The sequence below is a fragment of the Canis lupus genome, chromosome 21 (genome assembly GCF_003254725.2).
Source record: "Canis lupus dingo isolate Sandy chromosome 21, ASM325472v2, whole genome shotgun sequence".
Taxonomy (NCBI): Eukaryota; Metazoa; Chordata; class Mammalia; order Carnivora; family Canidae; genus Canis; species Canis lupus.
In genome coordinates, this window is record NC_064263.1 from 37,611,137 (window position 1) to 37,630,191 (window position 19,055).

Below are 19,055 nucleotides of genomic sequence, written 5' to 3' on the forward strand. Positions count from 1 at the left end.
ATAAAAAAGAAATGATAAGCTGTAAAGATTAAATGAGGCAATGCTGGTAAAGCTTTTAGCATGACATCTAACACAAAGAATATGTTCAACATACATTTGACATTATTGATTCAAAATGTTCTGCATAGGTCCCTGTTCCTTATTTAAAAAAAAAAAAAAAAAAAAAGAGAGAAAGAAAGAAAACTTGAAACCATTACTATTATAATTCAGTTACCATTTAAGATAGTAAAATGAACTGAAGTCCAACCACTTTATCAAAAACACAAACCAGGGGCACCTGGCTGCCTCAGTCGGAAGAGCATGCAACTCTTGATCTCAGGGTTGTAAATTTGAGCCCCACATTAATGTAGAGACTATGTAAAACTATGACCTTTTAAAAAAACAAAAAACCACAAACTAAAGTCTACCTTTATAAGTACTATATAAGCTTTATAAACTATATTGTGCTTTTCATCTTACAATTCTGTTGAAACTTATTAATACAAACTCAAGGTTAAAATAAGGAATTAGAAGATGCCAGTTTCACTATCCAAATACCAATTATTATTATCCAAATTGCTGAGATTATTTAAATTTGGTGCCTTTTTCAATGTTAACTCTTTAACTTGTACAAATATTTCACAACTGCAACTTTAACAATAAAAAATTATAAATATGACAAAGATTAAATCTATTATTCATAATCCATTTTAGCACCATCCTAAATAAATAGCTATGGATAGGCATAAAAGTGAAGAAGTCATTAAAGTAATTAGTAGGATCCATTTTAAGCAATAAAGTATAGAATATTACAAGGGGTTCCATTTAAAAAAAAAAAAAAGGAATGTGGGGTATTTTGTGACAGGCCAGTAAGACAGCTGGAACAAAGCTGTTGGAGCAACAGCTGTGCACCATGCACTGTTCATCTAAAACCACAAACTAAAGTAACCCATGTCAGACAACTTCATTTGACTAATCAGCTCAGCCAATGGCTCCTTCCTGAAACTGCTAGAGAAATCTAAGTAAATACAGAATTTGCAATTAAGGAAGGAAAAAAAATAAACAAAATATCAATGTCTTTAAATGTAAAGTTAAAAACTGAGAATCACAACCTAACATTATAACAAAATTTTCCATACTATTTTGACACTTGCTAATTACAGAACCTATCAACTTTGTAATGGGAAGAAAATAATCCCAAGACTCAACGTTTGATGAAGTTTGAATTACTGCTATGCCATCTCACCAATTCCTACTCCATTCTTAACTTTCAACTAAATGAAAAGTGTTTGATCATATAACACTGCAGTGATTATAAGAAATTATTAAGTAACTTGATAATTAAAAAGTAGCTAATTCAAACCAAGTTTTGGCAAGGAAATTCCATGCCAATATATGAAAATAATAAATTCATGTAGTACTCAAGCTACTAAAACCATTCATTTAAACATCTGCAAGTCATTAAATTATCACAGACCTAGTCCAATGTTTTATATTTTATCTCCATTTTTTAAATTCCAAAAACCTATGAACTCTTCTCCAAATTTAAATTCACTTTTTCTCAGTCTGAGTAAGATACACATCTGTGTATGCTTGCACACATGCACACAAATGTCAGGAGAATTTCTCTACATTATTGACACACTTTAATTTCAGAGACTAAAGGGACAAAAAAAATCACAAATTTCATAGTCATGTATCTTCTCCACAAGATTTCTAAAATGTTGTATCTATCACAAAACTTCCTTTGCATTTTGACTCAACTACTTGCTTACTATTCTTTTCCTTTCAGCTAACAAATTGCTGACTGTTGTAATCTCAACCACATGTCATCATTTAACCAAAAACAAGGTATTAAAAGAAAACCCACCAGGAAATAAGACAAAAGTAATAAATCTTTAAGACTTCACTCTCAGGCTGTTTTACATTTCCTGAGTCAGAATTTCCACAAAGAAATTAAAATAGGACTATCTTCTCCAAAGACTATTTTCATTAACACTAAATGCTATTATTAACTTCTAAAATTCAAGATTCAATTCAAATATGCACACGCTACATATAGATAATCTTTTAATTACAGAGAAATTCTGAAATCCAAAATGAAAAACAGTTCAGTTCTTTGTCCTCTTCAGTGACTAGAGGCTATGGAACATAAAAGATACAACTCATCTTTCTTAAGACCCTCATTTTTCCCCCAACTATTTACTATATCCTGTTCAAGATCTAATACAATAAATATTAATTATTTTGCTATATAATTACTTCTATGTAACAAACGTATCCCTGGTCTATGACTCTTAAAATATAAAACATAAAATGTAGAGGGTACTTGATGAGATGAGCACTGGGTATTATACTGTATGTTGGCAAATTGAATTTAAATTAAAAAATGTAAAAATATAAAATGTATAAACAAATACAACTAAGGGGCAGACATTCAGGCAAAATATGCCAAATCTATAAAATCCTCTACTAAAATACTTTTAGTTTAAACATTCTAGTGTTTACAGGGTTGAAAATAATGATGCCAAAGTGAATCAGACACAGAATGGTTATCTTGTCCAAAGCCAGTCATATAGTGACTAAACCAAGATCTAAATAAATGTCTTGACTTACAAGGATTCTCTGCACTACCTCAAGCTGTCTTTTCTCAGATAAGCTGCACGAATTGTTCCAGGTCTAGAAAATCTTTTTAAAAAACAAAAACATGGCAGCTGTGGTGTTTGATTTCATAGATTACATAGGACTATGACAAAAGCAACCACAAGGAATAAGTTTCACAGAAACCACCTCTACTTTTAAAATAGTATCTACATTTATATTCTCAATGCAAGAGAAATAAAGCAATAAAAACAAATTTAAGCCTACGTAAATAAAAATTTAAAACAAAATATAAAAAGGATAAAAACAAATTTATCTAGATTACTTGACAAATACATAACCAAATACATAATCATACCAAATTACACAATAAATGTAAATGGCCTGAATTCCCTACTAAAAGACAAAGATTCTCAGATTTGATCACATTAAGTACTCCTTACAAAAGCTTACCAGAAAATGACCAAAGAAGAAATGTGAAATATAAATGAAGTAAATGCATACAGAAATGGCAATATAATATCATGGAATCAAAATCAAGGTTAAACTCCACACAGGATACTACTGAATTTTTTTTAAAGATTTTATCCATTCATCTGCCAGAGAGAGAGAGAGAGAGAAACTACAAGCAGGGGGAGCAGCAGGCAGAGAGAGAAAGAGAAGCAGGCTTCCCGCTCAGCAGGGAGCCAGATGCCAGATGCAGGGCCCTGGGGTCATGGTCCTGACCCAAGGCAGAGGGTTAACTGAGTCACCCTGGCACCCCAATACTACTGAATTCTAATAGATACAAAGATTCAATCCTAACATTCAATAAACCAAAGGACATAGCATCAAAATAATCAAACTAAGAAATACAAGGAAAAAAATAAAACGCAGTCTTCATGGGATATTTAATAAATGTATTTCAGTTTCACAGATTTAATAGATAAAAGGGAGGATATAGAAGATATAATATAATGAACAAATTCCATTTTAGTAGATTTAAATAAAACTTTGCACCTTATAAGCTACAAGTGAATACTCCTTCTTCTCTCATGTTCTTGGAATATTTACAAAAATTAATGATACATTTGGCCATTAAAAATCCTGAATATTCCAAATCAGAGAATTTACAGGTCATGTTCTTTGATGACAGCCCAAAGCTAGAAATCCACAAAAGGATCCACTTGATCCTTTCCCAAATATGTATCTTAAAAATTAAGGAGATATCCAAAATGCAATTAAAATTATCTAAGAATTGGGCAGCCCGGGTGGCTCAGCAGTTTAGCGCCGCCTTCAGCCCAGGGCCTGATCCTGGAGACCTGGGATCGAGTCCCGCGTTGGGCTCCCTGCATGGAGCCTTCTTCTTTCTCCCTCTCCCTCTGCCTGTGTCTCTGCCTCTCGCTCTGTGTGTGTCTCTCATGAATAAATAAAATCTTTAAAAAAAAATTAAGAATAAAAAGTACAAGATTTCATACCAAAGAAAATAATGCAAAAATCAGTGCTATAATTCCTTTCTACAAATCATTAAGGATACTGTAAATACTCTGGAAAACCACACACAAAAATTCTTTAAAATACCATTAAAAATATACATTATAACATATAAATTACCTAAGTACTATTGTGAAAAATAGATGGCAATTAATCTCATTTTTTAAAAAAGCACAATACTGAAAGTTGCTAGAGGGGAGGGAGATGGAGAGATGGGATAACTGGGTGATGGAGATTAAGGAGGGCACGTGATATAATGTGCACTGTATTATGTAAGACTGATGAATCACTGATCACTATCTCTGAAACTAATCATACATTATACGTTAATTGAATTTGAATTCTAAAATTTAAGAAGCACAACAAAAAAAAAGTTTATGTGTGAAATCATAGACATCTATACACAATATAAAATAAGCATATTTCAGATTACAGACACACACACAAACACACACATACTGAAGAAAGGACTTCTTTTGCTTCTAAGCCATTCCAATTTCTATACTTACAGCAAGAAAACCTTTGTCTTCATCTTCATTTTACAGCATGTGTGTGCATGCGCGCACACACACACACACGCTCTCACTGCCTTCCCAGCTTCGTCAGTGGCTCTTGAAGGGTAAATAAATTTAAAAACTATCCCTTTTAATCATTTCTAATTCTCCAAAATTATACCCCTCAGCCAAAACTTCAAAATTGACTGAATGCCTTAGTGGGTTTAATAGAATTTCACATTTGTTGAAATCTTGCTGACACTCCAAAAATTATAGCTCCCTAGTATCAAACTGCCCTTCAACATCAAAAAAGATTAGGACTCAAAGTGCCCCCAAGATGGGCACCTGGACGGCTCAGTCAGTTAAGCACCTGCCTCCAGCTCAGGTCATGATCCCAGTCTCCTGGGATCGAGTCCCAAATCGGTCTCCTGCTCTCTATAGGGAGCCTGCTTCTCCCTCTCTCAATGTCCCTGCTAGTGCTCTCTTATTCTGTCAAATAAAAAAAATTTTTAAATCCAAATTGCCCCATGGTTATTCTAAAAGATGGTCAGTTCTTTACCTCCAACACTAGGAACAGCTAAAATCAACATTTTTAAAACATTCAATACCAGGGCGCCTGGGTGGCTCAGTGGTTGGGTGTCTGCCTTTGGCTCAGGTCGTGATCCCGGGGCCCTGAGATCCAGTCCTGATCAGGCTCCCCCGTAGGGAGCCTGCTTCTCCCTCTGCCTAATGTCTCTGCTTCTCTGTGTCTCTCATGAATAAATACAATGTTTAAATCTTAAAAAAACAAAACTATCCTACCACATAAGAAGAAACTCCTCCCCTGGAAAGAGTTGTTTCCTTAAACAGTAGCAAACTTTAGAAAATAGCCTTGTGGCATTAAGGAAAAACAAGAGAACATTATCACTGGTTAATATCAGACTAAGATATCAAGGGCATTAAATCTGTTTGAGACAGTAATTAGATTTCACATACAGAAAACTTCATCAGTGATACAGAAGGGAAATTTGACAAATTTTCTAGATGGAGACTATCTTTTTGCTTATCCTTTTGCTATTAACACAATCTGGTATGATTTCAGAGAATCAATGCATAAATAATAAGTATTTCATAAATGACAGAGAAAATTAATACAAAAATGGAGAAGAAAACCTTCCCAGATCGGAGAGGGTTTCAATTTCCCAGGGAAAACGTTCTACATATACCCTGATAAATGTTTCCATTTCCAATGACAAGAGAAGGCTACAAGCACGCAAGTAAAAAATAAGTTATTCCTGCAGAATGGAAACTTGAGGCTAGCTAGCCAAATAAGATATACCTCCATTGTTTTAATACAAAAATGTTGGAGCCCAATAATTTTACATCCAGCCAAATTTATCATGAAAAAGTAAATATTATCTTAGGTATCTTTTCAGTAAAAAGCACTTGAAAGAATTCTCTAAGTCATAATTCAAAATAAAAACTAACTTGATAAAGACTACTTGTAAGCACTGAAACCAGTTAGAATGATACAAATGGTGAATAAAAGCAATAACCCTTCATAAGAAAGGGATTAATACATTATTTACTATTATAATAGCAAATAAAATGCAACAGACAAAAAACAATCTTTTAAAAACACTGCAATACACATTTTTGGTTGCCTTATGGACACTAAATTTATGAAAGAGATGGGAGAAACAGCAAACGAAACTGCTAAATTCCCCATTTCCCATAACTGGGAATAAAACACTATTATTCTGATGTTCTAATTAAAATATGTTTAAGATTATGAATAATTTTTTTAAAGATTTATTTAAAAGAGAGCGAGCAAGGGTGCACACAAGCCAGGAAGGAGGCAGAAGAGGGAGCAGCCGACTCCCCCCTAAGCAGGGAGCCCAACATGGGGCTCATTCCCAGGACCCTGGGATCATGACCGGAGCCGAAGACAGACACTTAACCAACTGAGCCACCTAGGCGCCCCTATGATAATTTTTTAAAGATTTTATTTATGTGTGTGAGAGAGAGAGACAGAGAGAGAGAGAGAAGAGAGCATGAGCAGGGACAGACAGAAAGAGAAAAGCAGACTCTCCACCGAGCAGGGAGCCCCATGCTTAACCAACTAAGTGAGCCAGCCAGGTGCCCTAAGATTATGAATAATTTTAAGGTACATCTAAGTTGTAAAAAGAGAGAGAGGAAGAGAGAGAAAATCTACCACCCAAATCTACCACTGAACACAGAAAAATATATATATATATTATATATATATTTCAAAATACAAGATTAGTGCAAAAGGAGGTCATTATGCTAAAGATCATGGCCAAAATCAGTAGTGACTTAAATTTTTCAACTTTTCCCTTGAAAGAAACGTGGCTAGAAAATACGTGGCAGAAATTTTCTCAAACAGAAACAGAGTTGGTCCCCTTTTTGCCTCAACTTGGTTTCTTTAAGCTTAATTTCACTCAGTGCCTAGCTAGATTGATTAAGAAAACCAGATTTTGTTGACATAACTGAGTAAAACAAACTGCTTATTATCATTATCAAAAGCAGTATCAGAAGCATTAGTTTTGATCACTTGGTCAAGGTGCTATCAGCCAGGTTTCCCCGCAGTGGTTACTATTTTCCCCTCGATAATAGTATCTCATGGGCAGATACTTCAAGACTATGTTAATATCCAGCTACCCTCAAATCCACTAGCTTTAACAACTATTTATGATTCTGACTCAAATCAATTGTTCTGACTGTCAAATAGTGATTTCCTAATTCCACCACTTCCTCTAAGTTTATTAGTTAGAATTCTACCTTAAGGAAGAACTTCCCTCCCTTCTTCATTTATTTATTTATCCTTATGGATTCATAGATTCCTACTTTATGAATAGTAATCAAATACTATAATTATTTGGTCATACTGTCCCAGAGTTAGCCAACGGGAGTCCTTCTGCGTTGGTTGTGTCTCTCTGACACATCACCATCATTTAGTCTTTTGAGCACTTCCTTACTTTCACGCACTACACGATGCTCCAAGCTCATCTTCTAGATTTCCCTGCCCTAGCTCTGGGATCAGTCATTTCTCTGAGGTTCCTGTTAATAAAGAATGGTATTTAGAAACCAAGATCCAAGGGATGCCAGTGTGGCTCAGTGGTTGAGCTTCCGGTTCAGGTCGTGATTCATGGTTCAAGTCATGATTCCCAGGTCCTGGGATAGAGTCCCACATAAGACTCCCCTCAGGGAACCTGCTTCTCCCTCTGCCTTTGTCTCTGCCTCTCTCTGTGTGTCTCTCATGAATAAATAAAATCTTAAAAAGAAAGAAAGAAAGAAAGAAAGAAAGAAAGAAAGAAAGAAAGAAAGAAAGAAAGAAAGAAAGGGAAATCAAGATCTGGCACTAGTTTTTTTCATTGCTTATGGGGGAGTCAATGTTTCTATGCACTCTTAGACAGAGCTGGAAAAAAGATGCACAGATGTGTATATATGTATTCACATGCATCAATTTCTGCATCTATAATTTTTAAACCACGAATTTATGCCAATATCCTCAACTCCAATCAAGCATCAGAGTTGATGCTAATTTTCCCCCTTTCCACGGTGAGAACAAACAGTGAGAAAGTTGGCTCCCATTTTCCAAATGTATTTACTTATCTGCTTAATCCTGGTATAGAAAATCATTTCAGAATTGAAAATCCATGCCTCTGTGACACAAACAAATACACACACACACAAAGCTTATTCACTGGAGTTCAACGTTTGTTTCAAGTTCTTTTCGTCTCTATCCTGAGGACATAGTCCAAACATCCAGTTCAAAAGTTAGTTTTTTCTTTCCCCCCTTCAGTGTGGTTATGTTCCTCATTTGAAATAAGGTTTAGTTCATTTATTTGTGTTCCACCTTAGGGTGTTTTTTTCTTCATCACTTGATTGGTACTGGTATCTGCTGTTTATGGACTGAGTATGTGAAACATTAAACATGGTTCAAAAGTCAGAAAGTATCCTCAGAAAGGTCACCAACCCCATTCCCTCTACTCCTTCCCCCTCATTCCTACCCACTCCCTATGGCTAACCAATAATCGCATTAATCTCTAATTTATCCAGTCAGAGCTGAAAATACATGCATATTTTCTTATTTCCCCTTCCTTCTTACACAAAAGGTAGTATAGTGCACATTATAGATACTTTTGCACTCTTTTTCATTAACAATTTATCCTAGAAAGCACTTCACATCAATTCATAGAGATCTTTATGTTTTAAAAGGTACATAATGCTCCACTGGGTAGATGTATCATATTTTATTCAATCCCTCTCCTCTTCTGTAAATTGTTTCTAATTTTTTTAATTACAAACATTGCTATGGCCTTGTTCCTGTGATTTTCATACTGTTGGAAGTATACTTGCAGGATAAATTCCTAGATTTGGGATTACTGAGTCAAAAGATAAACACACCACTCAAATCTACATCTATTTTATGTCTCCTGATATAGTACACTAAGAACAACTCATTATTTCTGTTATTCCTGCCCCCAAAATGCGTAACCTGAATTTAACCATAAGGAAACAAACTCAAATTGAGGGAAATCTACAAATAACTTACACTCTTCAAAAAATGTCAATGTCCTACTAAAACATAAAGACTAAAGAACTACTCCAAAATAAAGAAGACATGGAAATGGAATGCAGGGCATAACCTGAGATTTTTCTCTTCCTATAAAGCATATTATTGGGACACCAGCAAAATCTGAAAAAAAGCTCTGTATATATTAGTAATATATCAATGTTAATTTCTGTCTCTGGTTATAGACTATGTTTATGTAAGAAAATGCTCTTGTGTTTAGGAAATATACACAGAGGGACTTAAAAATAAGGGGTCATTGTCTTCAACTTACACTCAAATGATTTAAAAAAAACAGCATAGATAAGGGAAGGGATAAAACAAACATGGTAAAATGTTAGCATTTGGAAAATGTGAGTAAAGTTTTTTTAAAAAGCACATTGGATGTTACTTTGACATTTATAGCTATACTTGCAGTACTGAACATGTACTTACTTGTATACAATGCTCTTATTCCTAGAAAAAACATCAACATATGAGGTGACAAGTTGGTGGGCAATATTAAATATATCCAAACAAAAAATTCTGTGACTCTAATAGTTTTAATTAAACTACGATTTAATAATGCTATGTAACCAATAAACAATCACATTGCTTTTATAAATTACTAAAAAGAAAATATAATTTATAAGGCAACAGGAACTTGTTCTGTCTCTAAAAACATAATTTTAGACACCTTATACTTGGGTTTTTTTTTCAGAACCACACAGAAAATAAGTGAGTGTATAAATCTTGGTCTTTTTTATAAAAGCCTGAGTGTCATTCCTTTTTGCAAAGTAGAAATAAATTAAAGGCCTACCAAGGACATTACTTTAAACTAAGTTTCAAACCCAAACACAGACTCAGCAGCTTCACCCAAAGTAATTCAAGATCAAGGCCTTGCAAGAAGATTCACTATTAACTCCACAATGTTTGCCAACAGAGTGAAAATCATTTACTCATTCTTACTTTTCCAGTAAGGCAAGCACAATAGAGCTAATACTCTAAAGACACTTCTATTTTTCCTGGAAGGAACAAAGGAAGGTTGGTTCATGTGGCATCACAAAATCTGTTTCAATTTTACGAGGTCAATTTTACTTTGAAAAAGGAATCTTTAGGGGTGCCTGGGTGGCTCAGTCAGTTTAGCATTCAATTCTTGATTTTGGCTTAGGTCACAATCTCAGGGTCATGAGATCAATCCCTGAGACTGGCTCTGAGCTCAGTGGGGAGTCCACTTGAGATTCTCTCTCTCCCTCTCACTCTGTCCCTGCCCCCTCAAAAAAAGAAAAAGAAAAAAAGGAATCATTAAAAATTTAAAAACAATACTGCTTTTAAAAAGTCTCCTTTCCCACCCCATCCCCCCACCCTTTTAAAGTTGCCAATTTATTTCCTAACCAAATTACCGACTACTTTCACGTCAAAGTTTGGGAGAGACCCACATTTCAGCCTCACAGGTAAATTAAGAATCTCATTCCAGTAGGTGGCTGCCTGTCATCATCACTTTGCCTTTTAATGATATTATAACAAGGGGAAAAACAGGATTCTTGACCTACTCAACAGAAATGTCCCCACTACACTCCTGCAACTTTCCCCATCCCAAAAAGGAGACACACACACATGAGAATGAGGTTTAAGAGACCCTAGGTTAGAATTTCCTTCTGCTTCTCCTCTGAAGAAAGTGGCCATCTCCTCCTTGCATGCCTACCATTTCTATGCAGGAATTGCTAGCGGACCCATTTCAGGTGTTTACCAAAACAAGGCAATCTCTAATAAGTACCCCCATAGGGAGAGGTGCCTTATTTTTCACTACTAAGAACTCATTTGTAAACTACTCTGAAAATGTAAAACAGTAAGTTTGCACACAAAAGATAAGTCTATAGTTTGAAATTCAGACACGAGTTATTTTAAGTGACTTCTCATGGCAGAGATGGTCTTCAAGACCTTGCAGTAGAGCAGCAATTCCAAGACCTAAACTCCCGCCCTTCACACATGGATCAATTAACTATATCATAAATATGTGGAGTCTTGGAATCTCTTCTAGGATCTCTGCCTCAGTAAAAGGCAATGAAAAAGCATTCAGCAGCAAAAAAACAAAAACAAAAACAAAACTTCTGGGTAAAAAGCAATGTCTGAGTCAGGTCTAGACTAACAGGTTGTAAGACTGACTAAAACAACACGTGAGCAATCAACTACCCCCTACACAGCTCAAAATCTGACAAACTGCTCAGGTAAAAAGTCAGGATGCTAAACAAAGACTAGAAGCTGGGAAATTCCTCCCTCTAATTCTGTAAAACATGTGTATGCTCTCTTTTGAGAGTTAGCAGGTAAAGCATTAACCCAAAACCCCAATAATTACTCCATCATTTTATAAAATCAACTTGCAACTGATAAAACGAAGTTTCCCCAACTCAAAACAGGATCAACATTCATCACCTAAATACCACACCATGTGAAGAGGGGAATCTGAGTTTGGGGGGGGAGGGACGGGGGGCGGGGGGGGGGGGCACCACGGTGCCAGGAATTAAAAACTTAATAGACCAGATTATATGTCAAAGAAAAATGAAGAAATTACAAATTTTGTTTTGGAAGAACAAGATACAGAAGTAACATAAGAGCAGCAAATAAAACCAGGTAACAATTATTATTAATTATTCTGCAGAAGGCACTGTGCCGAATGGTTTGCATGCATTCCTGTATTTATTCCAAAAACCCTAAAGGTGCTAGCTATTACTATTAGTCTTCCTTTTCATACAGGGAAACTCAAGCTTGGAGAACCCAAGAAACTTGCCTGAAGACACACAGCTAGTTAACTACGTAAGAAAGAACCTAGAATTTCAAAGGCGCAGATTTGTTCAGCCAAACTCAACATTTTATGGACAAAAAAACTAAAGCTTTGAAAAGATTAAGGGAGATTAAGAGATTCCCCAGCATCACCTGAGTAGGGAGACCTAGAATCCAGATATGCAAAACTCTCTCCATTTTATACAATGTTAAGATCATTTCCTATCTACAGTTTACTCATCATTTAGGTATTCTATTTACCAACAAAACTTAAAACATTCTCAAAAAACTATGAGCAGAAACATTAACTCCACATATTTTACATTTTTATACATTTTATGATCTGCCAAATTCATTTTTAAGGAGGAGAAGGCATGTCAAGTAATTATTGCCTTAATTTCCTATCTTGCAGTTCTTCATATGCATAGGTCACAAGTGTACCTAAGGTCAAAGAAAGGCAAGGCTAAAAGACAAAGTTGTTTTTAAATTTTCCATTCCCCAACTTGTATTTTTTTCTGCTCAAGATCATAGAATAGAAAAATACATACTGAAGACTAAAAAGTGTCATATTTCAGAAGACTTAAAAAGTAAATAAAACCAATTTGTGTCATCCTGATCTACAAAGAGAACTGACTTCCACTTAAGATTATTATCCTCCTGCCTTCTCCTTTCCCTCCAGTTACTACTGCTAGACAATCACAGAATGAATTTTAATTTCCCAAGAGTCAGACAATAAATAGTGGCTCGATTAAGTGTAGATGACAAATAGTCACTTTAGCTCCATAATATAAGATTAATATAACAACAATACTGTCTGTAGACTTATTATGCACTAGGCATTGTTTTACGCCTCGACGCAGGTTAACTCATTTACTTCTCACCACAAGGGTATGTGGTACTTTGTAGTTCCCCAGACTACAGATGAGGAATATTGAGGTACCGAGAGGTGAAGTAATTTGTCCAAGATTATACGTGCAGCAAGTGGCAAAGTTGAGACTCCATCCAGGTGGACTGGCTCCTATCTCTCCAGAAAGGCATCAGAGCCCATATCCCTCCCTTTTACTGGCTCCAACTCCTCTGCCTCTCTCGCTCCCCTCCTTGCCAGCCTTCTTTCTCCAAACTAGCATAGAACTCCCCCATACTCACATAAGATGCATTCTCTCTCCCCACCGCCAAGCCTACGCAGCACTTTATCAATTCTTCCCAAACTGACTTTTCCCCAATTCCGAACTCCCTCTGTATTTAAATGTGTTACAGAATTATACACATAGACCCTTCTACTCATAGCCATCATTAACCGGGTACATACTATGTGACAGTGCTAAGAACATTCCCATACTTTAAAGGATTACAGTGTGTGATCCTATCCATTTTACTGATGATTAAACTGAGGCTTCAAGGAAGCTGAATATCCTGGCAGTGTTCTCACAACCAATAAATGATAGAGCAAGACAGACTCAAAGCTCACTTTTTCTGTGTATACATATACATGTGTTTCTCATCCATTCACGCTTCCTTTACTTCTTTTATATCATCTAGTACGGTACTCTCCATAAAGGAGGTGTTTCTTTAACAAATGAATTCTGGAGAATCATTTTTAAAAACAGCAATTGCTATTATTATCTTAACAGCCTCTAAAACTATTTCGCAAAAAAAAAAAAAAACAAAAGGTTCCGATACCTCAATACCTTAACAGATTCAAATACATTCAGACGGTCCCTCTCCACAAAGGACCTACGTTTGTGTAGTTTACCTTTTCAGGTGACAACTCTCCTAACAGCAGAACCCAGGATTCTCCTCTCACTCCTCACCACCACTGCCAGCCCCTCAACTACAGCCTCCTAATAAAGGTTAAGCTATAAATTGTCTTTGCTTTGCCATCAGTTAAAGTCTCTCTCGGCCCTGGGGAAATAGCAACATGACAACATCCCTGATTCCGCAGCCTGCTAAACTTGTATACAATGCTCTTATTCCTAGAAATAAGAATTTTCTTATTTCTCCCCTCTTACTCAGTGTGATTCTTTTTAACCCACTTAATGACCGTACTGTAAGTGCTCATTACATAAACATCATCTCTTCCTGGACACAAAGGCTACAGCAGTTCTTAAACGCCTTGAAGCAGCATCACAGCGATTACTGCTCATTCAGTCAACACGAAAGGTAACCAGCAGTCGCGTTTCTGTTAACAGTATTTCGCCTCTGAATGTCACTGCAAACCTTGAGCGAAATGAAATAAGCCGCTGAGGACAAATGGATGAGACGGAAACCGGGAATTAATTCTCCACCAGAGCATCTTCACGGTCCTCTTGACATCTTAAGACTATCTTTGTTGCCTGTTATACCGGGTGGTGGTGGGGGTGGGGGGGGGGGTGTATCCTTCATACCCTTGGTTCTCTTCCAGCATATGCCACACCTTTTAGGTCGACAAAAGCAGAGAGACAACCATCTGGGTTTCTCATTTTCTTAAAACCCCCGAAGAAGACCACTGACACCTCTTCAACAGGAGCAGATCCTAAGAATAAAGAACTCCGCCTCCCTTTCCTTTGCCGCCCCCCACCCCCACCCCCACCGCCACCCCCACCCCCGCACCCTGACTCTCGCCTCCAGCAACCGCAGGAGCTGGGCGCGGGGGAGCGGGGAGCTGGAAGCCAGGCGGAGGGCACGCCCCGGGCGCTCGTCACCCAGCGCAGCCCAAACTTCACCTCGGCCGAGCCCGAAGCAGGGAGGCACCGGGAGGCACCGGGAATCCCCGGGAAAGGGGGTCTCCCCGCTATCGGGGAGCGTCCCTAAGTTCCTCGAAGCCCCCAAGTCCCCCGGGCGCGACCCCTAAGAGCTCCCGCCGCAGACACGCGCGCACACAAAGAGGAGCCCACGCACCGCCCCGAGCGGGCAGCCCCGGGCCGCGAGCGCCGACAGGGACCCGGCCGCGGGCCACGCGCAGCCCAGCGGCCGCCGCGACCCTGCAGGCGGCGGGCCCGGGCCGAGGGGCCGCGCACCCCGCCCCACCCCTGCTCCCCGAGCCGCGAGCCCCGAGCCCCGAGCCCCGAGCCCCGCCCGGCAGGAAGCCCGACGCGGCCGCACGGCCTCCCCCGAGCGATAAGGTGGGTCCGCGCTCCGCAGCCGCCAGCCCCGCCCTCCCGGACACATTCCTGGGAAGCCCGGCTCCCGGGGCGCCGAGCAGGGCGCCGCGCCGGCGGCCGCGGGCAGGGGGCAGGGGGCAGGGGGCAGGGGGCCGGGGACAGGGGGGGCCGGGGAGGGCAGGGCAGGGCAGGGGAGGGCAGAGCCGGGCCGCCGCCCCCCGCGCCCCCGCCCGCCCGGCCACAGGTAGGCCCGCGCCAGGCACCTGGATGAACTGGATGGTGAGCGCCGACTTGCCCACGCCGCCTCCGCCGACCACCACGAGCCGGTACTTCTCCTGGCCGGAGCCGTCCCGCCAGCCGGCCGCGGCCATGGGCACCCGCCGAGCCCGCCCGCCCTAGGCCCGGCTCGGGGACGCGTGCGGCCGGGGCTGCGGGCGGGGGCGGGGGCGGCGGCGGCGGCGGCGGCGGCGGCGGCGGGCGGCGGGGCTCCGGGGGCGGGGGCGGGGGCCGCTCCGGGCTGCAGCGCGGCGCCCCGGCTGGCCGGGTCCCGCCCGAGGCGCGGCGAGGCGGGGGCACCGGGGCCGGCGGCGGCGGCGGCCGGGGCGCGCTCGTGCGCACGTCTCCGCAGCGCCTGCCGATCGCTGCCTCCAGCGCCGCGACAAATGGCCGTCTGGGGGCCGGGCTGCCGGGCGGCGCCGCTGCATATGCATGAGGGGCGGGGCGGGCGGCGGGGCGGGGCGGGGCGGGCGGGAGGGAGGGGCGGGCGGGGCGCTGACCCCCGGGCGGAGCCCGCCCCCCGCGTCCCTGGCCCCCAGCCGGGGCGAGCCGGGAGCCGGTGTGAGCGCGGCAGTGAGGTTCGGGCGCCGCAGACCCCCGCGCCCGGACCCCTGGGATCCCGGGACTGAGTGTGCGCGCGCGTGTGTGCGCGTGTGTGTGCGTGTCTGTGAGTACGCGCGTGTGTGTCCGCGTGTGTGTGCACCCGTGTGTGTGCGTGTGTGTGCGCATAGAGGATGCGTGTGTGTGTGCTCCTGTGTGCGTGCGTGTGTGCATGTGGAGGGTGTGCGTGTGTGTGCGCGTGTGTGAGTGTGCGTGTGCGTGTCCGCGCGCGCGTGTGTGTGCATAGAGGATGCGCGTATGTGTGCGCATGCATGTGTGTGCGCGCGCATGTGTGCGCGTGTGCGGGGCGAGTCGGCGTCCAGTGGGAGTGGGTAGGACACAGTGTGTAACCATAACTGTGTAACGTCAGGGACTGTCAAGGATTATGTGGATGAAAAAATACAGTATCTGAAGGCGTATGTGAAAAACACAACTGTTGGCATCTTAACTCCTCTTCTGTAGGAGAGTCAATACCCTGTTTGAAGACTACAGATGGTGACCGTGATTGTGTGAAAAACAGCGTGTGACAGTGACTGAGGATCAGAGCTGTGTCACAGTGTTGTGTGTGTTGAGGGTGTGTGAGGAACGTGACAGAGACTGAGCCTGGGGAATAAGTCACAGCGATGGACAGTGCATGGACAAGAGTGAATGGGACAGGTGTTTTGTAGGTGTCCAGAGAGTGTGCTAGTGGCTGTATTTGCGTGCGAGAAATATGTGGTCGCCGTCTGGAGGAGTGTAAGAGGGAGGTCGGTTTGTCACTATGTCCCCGCTCCATACAGGGCACTGGGTGTACTCCGTGCTGGAGACGCTTTCCTAAGCAACACGGTGTCCCTGCCCTCAGGGGGCTTAGCGTCCCACGGGGAGACAGCCAGACAACAAACCGATAAGGCATAACGATAAGCGCTGTAACTAGTAAGCGCCATGCAGCATGTGTGCCCGTAACAGAAGCATTCACCCCAGAGTCGGGTGGTCAAGAAAGGCTTCCTAAAAGTTCTGAAGAATAAATAATAGAATAAATCATAATATAATAAAGTCAATAATAGGTGAATAATTATAAGTATTCCAGGGAAAGGAAACTGCATGTGCAAAAGTCAAAGCTGAGAAGATAAGAATTATGTCATGTGATTTTGAGTGTATTGGGGAAGTTTGCACGCCAGTGATTGTGAGTGAAAAGGGATTCAGTGATTGCGAGTGAAAAGGGATTATGGGGGCACCTGGCTTAAGCCAGTTAAGCCTCCAACTCTTGGTTTCTGCTCAGGCCCTGATCTCAGGGTCCCGGGATGGAGCCCCGCCTTTGGCTGCATGCTCAGCAGGGAGTCTGCTTGCCATTCTCTCTTCCTGTCCCTCTAACCCTCCCTCTAGTTCTCTCTCTCTCAAAGACATAAATCTTTTTTTTTTAAGTGATTTTATGTGTATGGCATTTTAACCAAATGTAGCAGGAATCACAGCTCTATGTAGAGGGTAATAGATAAAGCCATAGGCCCTGTGGCCAGACTGTCTGGATTCAAATCCTAGCTCTTCCACTAATGGTGTGATGTTGAGAACCAAACCTCTGTGCCTCAAGTTTTCTCTAAGGACAGTAGGACTACCTATCATAAGGAGTTGTGGTTTTTTGGTTTTGTTTTTGATTTTTCAGTAAGAATCAAATGAGTGAATACCTACAAAGCACAGAGAGCAGTGCCTGGCATGCAGTAAGCATTTATGGCAGCTTTGGAACACGACTGCAAGTTCTTGGGCACTACCTAGCGACTCGCTTAGGACCAATAGAATGCAGAGAGGTGCGGTGTAACTTCCACGGCTAGGGCAGAGAGCCGTGCAGCCTCTCACGGCTGGGAGATTCTCACTCTGGGATTCTCACTCTGGGAGAAACAAAGTAAGAAATTTGGCTACCCCAAAGCCCCCATGCTAGTGAGGCCACACGTAAGCATGCAGTGCAGAGGTACAACTGAGCTCCCACCAGACCCCCAGCATCAACTGCCAGCCATGGGACACGGCTTGGATACCCAACTCTGTTGAGCCTTCAGATGATGGCAGTCCCTGCTGGCATCTGACTGCAGCTGCCTGAGAGACCCCAAGCAAGAGCTGCCCAGGCCAGCCCTTCCTGATCCACAAAATCATGAGCAAAATAAAGTAGTAAACTGGCTGTGCTTCTCCCAATCCTTCATTTGGAAATATCTGTAAAGTATAAAGTATACCCATATATACCGCCTTTTTTTTAATATTTTTTTAATTTTTTTTATTTATTTATGATAGTCATACAGAGAGAGAGAGAGGCAAAGACACAGGCAGAGGGAGAAGCAGGCTCCATGCACCGGGAGCCCGACCTGGGATCCGATCCCCGGTCTCCAGGATCGCGCCCTGGGCCAAAGGCAGGCGCCAAACCGCTGCGCCACCCAGGGATCCCCCATATACCGCCTTTACCCAAATTCCACTATTGTGAGCATTTTACCCCATTTCCTTTATCATTCTCCCCTATTTCTTTCATATATATATATGAAATACATATATATAATACATATATAAGTTTATATTATATATATATATATATGTAACCCAAATATAAAAATGAATTTTTTAAACCATTTAAGGGTAAGTTACAGACATTATGGCCATTTGCCCCTAAGTAGTTCAGTGTTTGTTCCCTAAGAATAGGGGTATTATCTCATATAACCGTAGCACAGTTGCCAACTTTAGTAAATTTAATATTGATAGGAATATTTTCATCTAATCTACATTGATATTCCAATTTTGTCAGTTGATCCAATAATGTTTTTCTCCCCTAGCACAGAATCCAGCCCAGGGTCAAGCATTGCATTTAGCCGCCAAACTCTTTTGATCTTTTTTAGTATGGAATAAAATGGTTGTGTTAAGTCCCCATTTTTTGAGAGGGGGAGCAAAATATTTGTTACACAGCAATAATATCCGGAAAGGCCTCAGCGACAGGTATTAGCGTCGATGTGAAAAGAAGGGGGGAAAAGGAGAAAGAAAGGAAAGAGGAGCCCATCTCAAAGAAGTGTGAGAAAGAGCCAGTTAGTCTTCCCACAAATGTCTCTCAATGTCTGCCAAGCCCTAAAATTTCCCATAAACTTTCAGGACCAAGAAGATGACCAAAATGTCCTCCTTATGCTCCTTGCCTTCTGAAGTACCAGCCCATTTTCAGTAGAATCTATTTCAATCACCTATTGTGAGCTGCTTCTATGCCTGAATCCTGACCAA

At 41.3% G+C, this 19,055-nt stretch overlaps 1 protein-coding gene across 3 annotated transcripts in view; it reads right to left on the reverse strand.

The window, feature by feature from the left end:
* The window catches only part of RRAS2 (RAS related 2), an 89,506-nt gene that overhangs the window by 67,840 nt on the left and 2,611 nt on the right, over nt 1-19,055 (reverse strand). The window contains exon 1 of one of the 3 annotated variants that reach the window (XM_025459564.3): nt 15,227-15,414. The exons of 1 other annotated variant lie outside the window; for it this stretch is intronic. In XM_025459564.3, the coding sequence (XP_025315349.1) occupies nt 15,227-15,334 (108 nt within the window). In that variant the 5' untranslated portion in view covers nt 15,335-15,414. Of the gene's footprint in view, nt 1-14,267; nt 14,358-15,226; nt 15,415-19,055 lie in introns of those variants that run through there. One more of the 3 variants, XM_025459565.3, reaches the window with a different exon arrangement.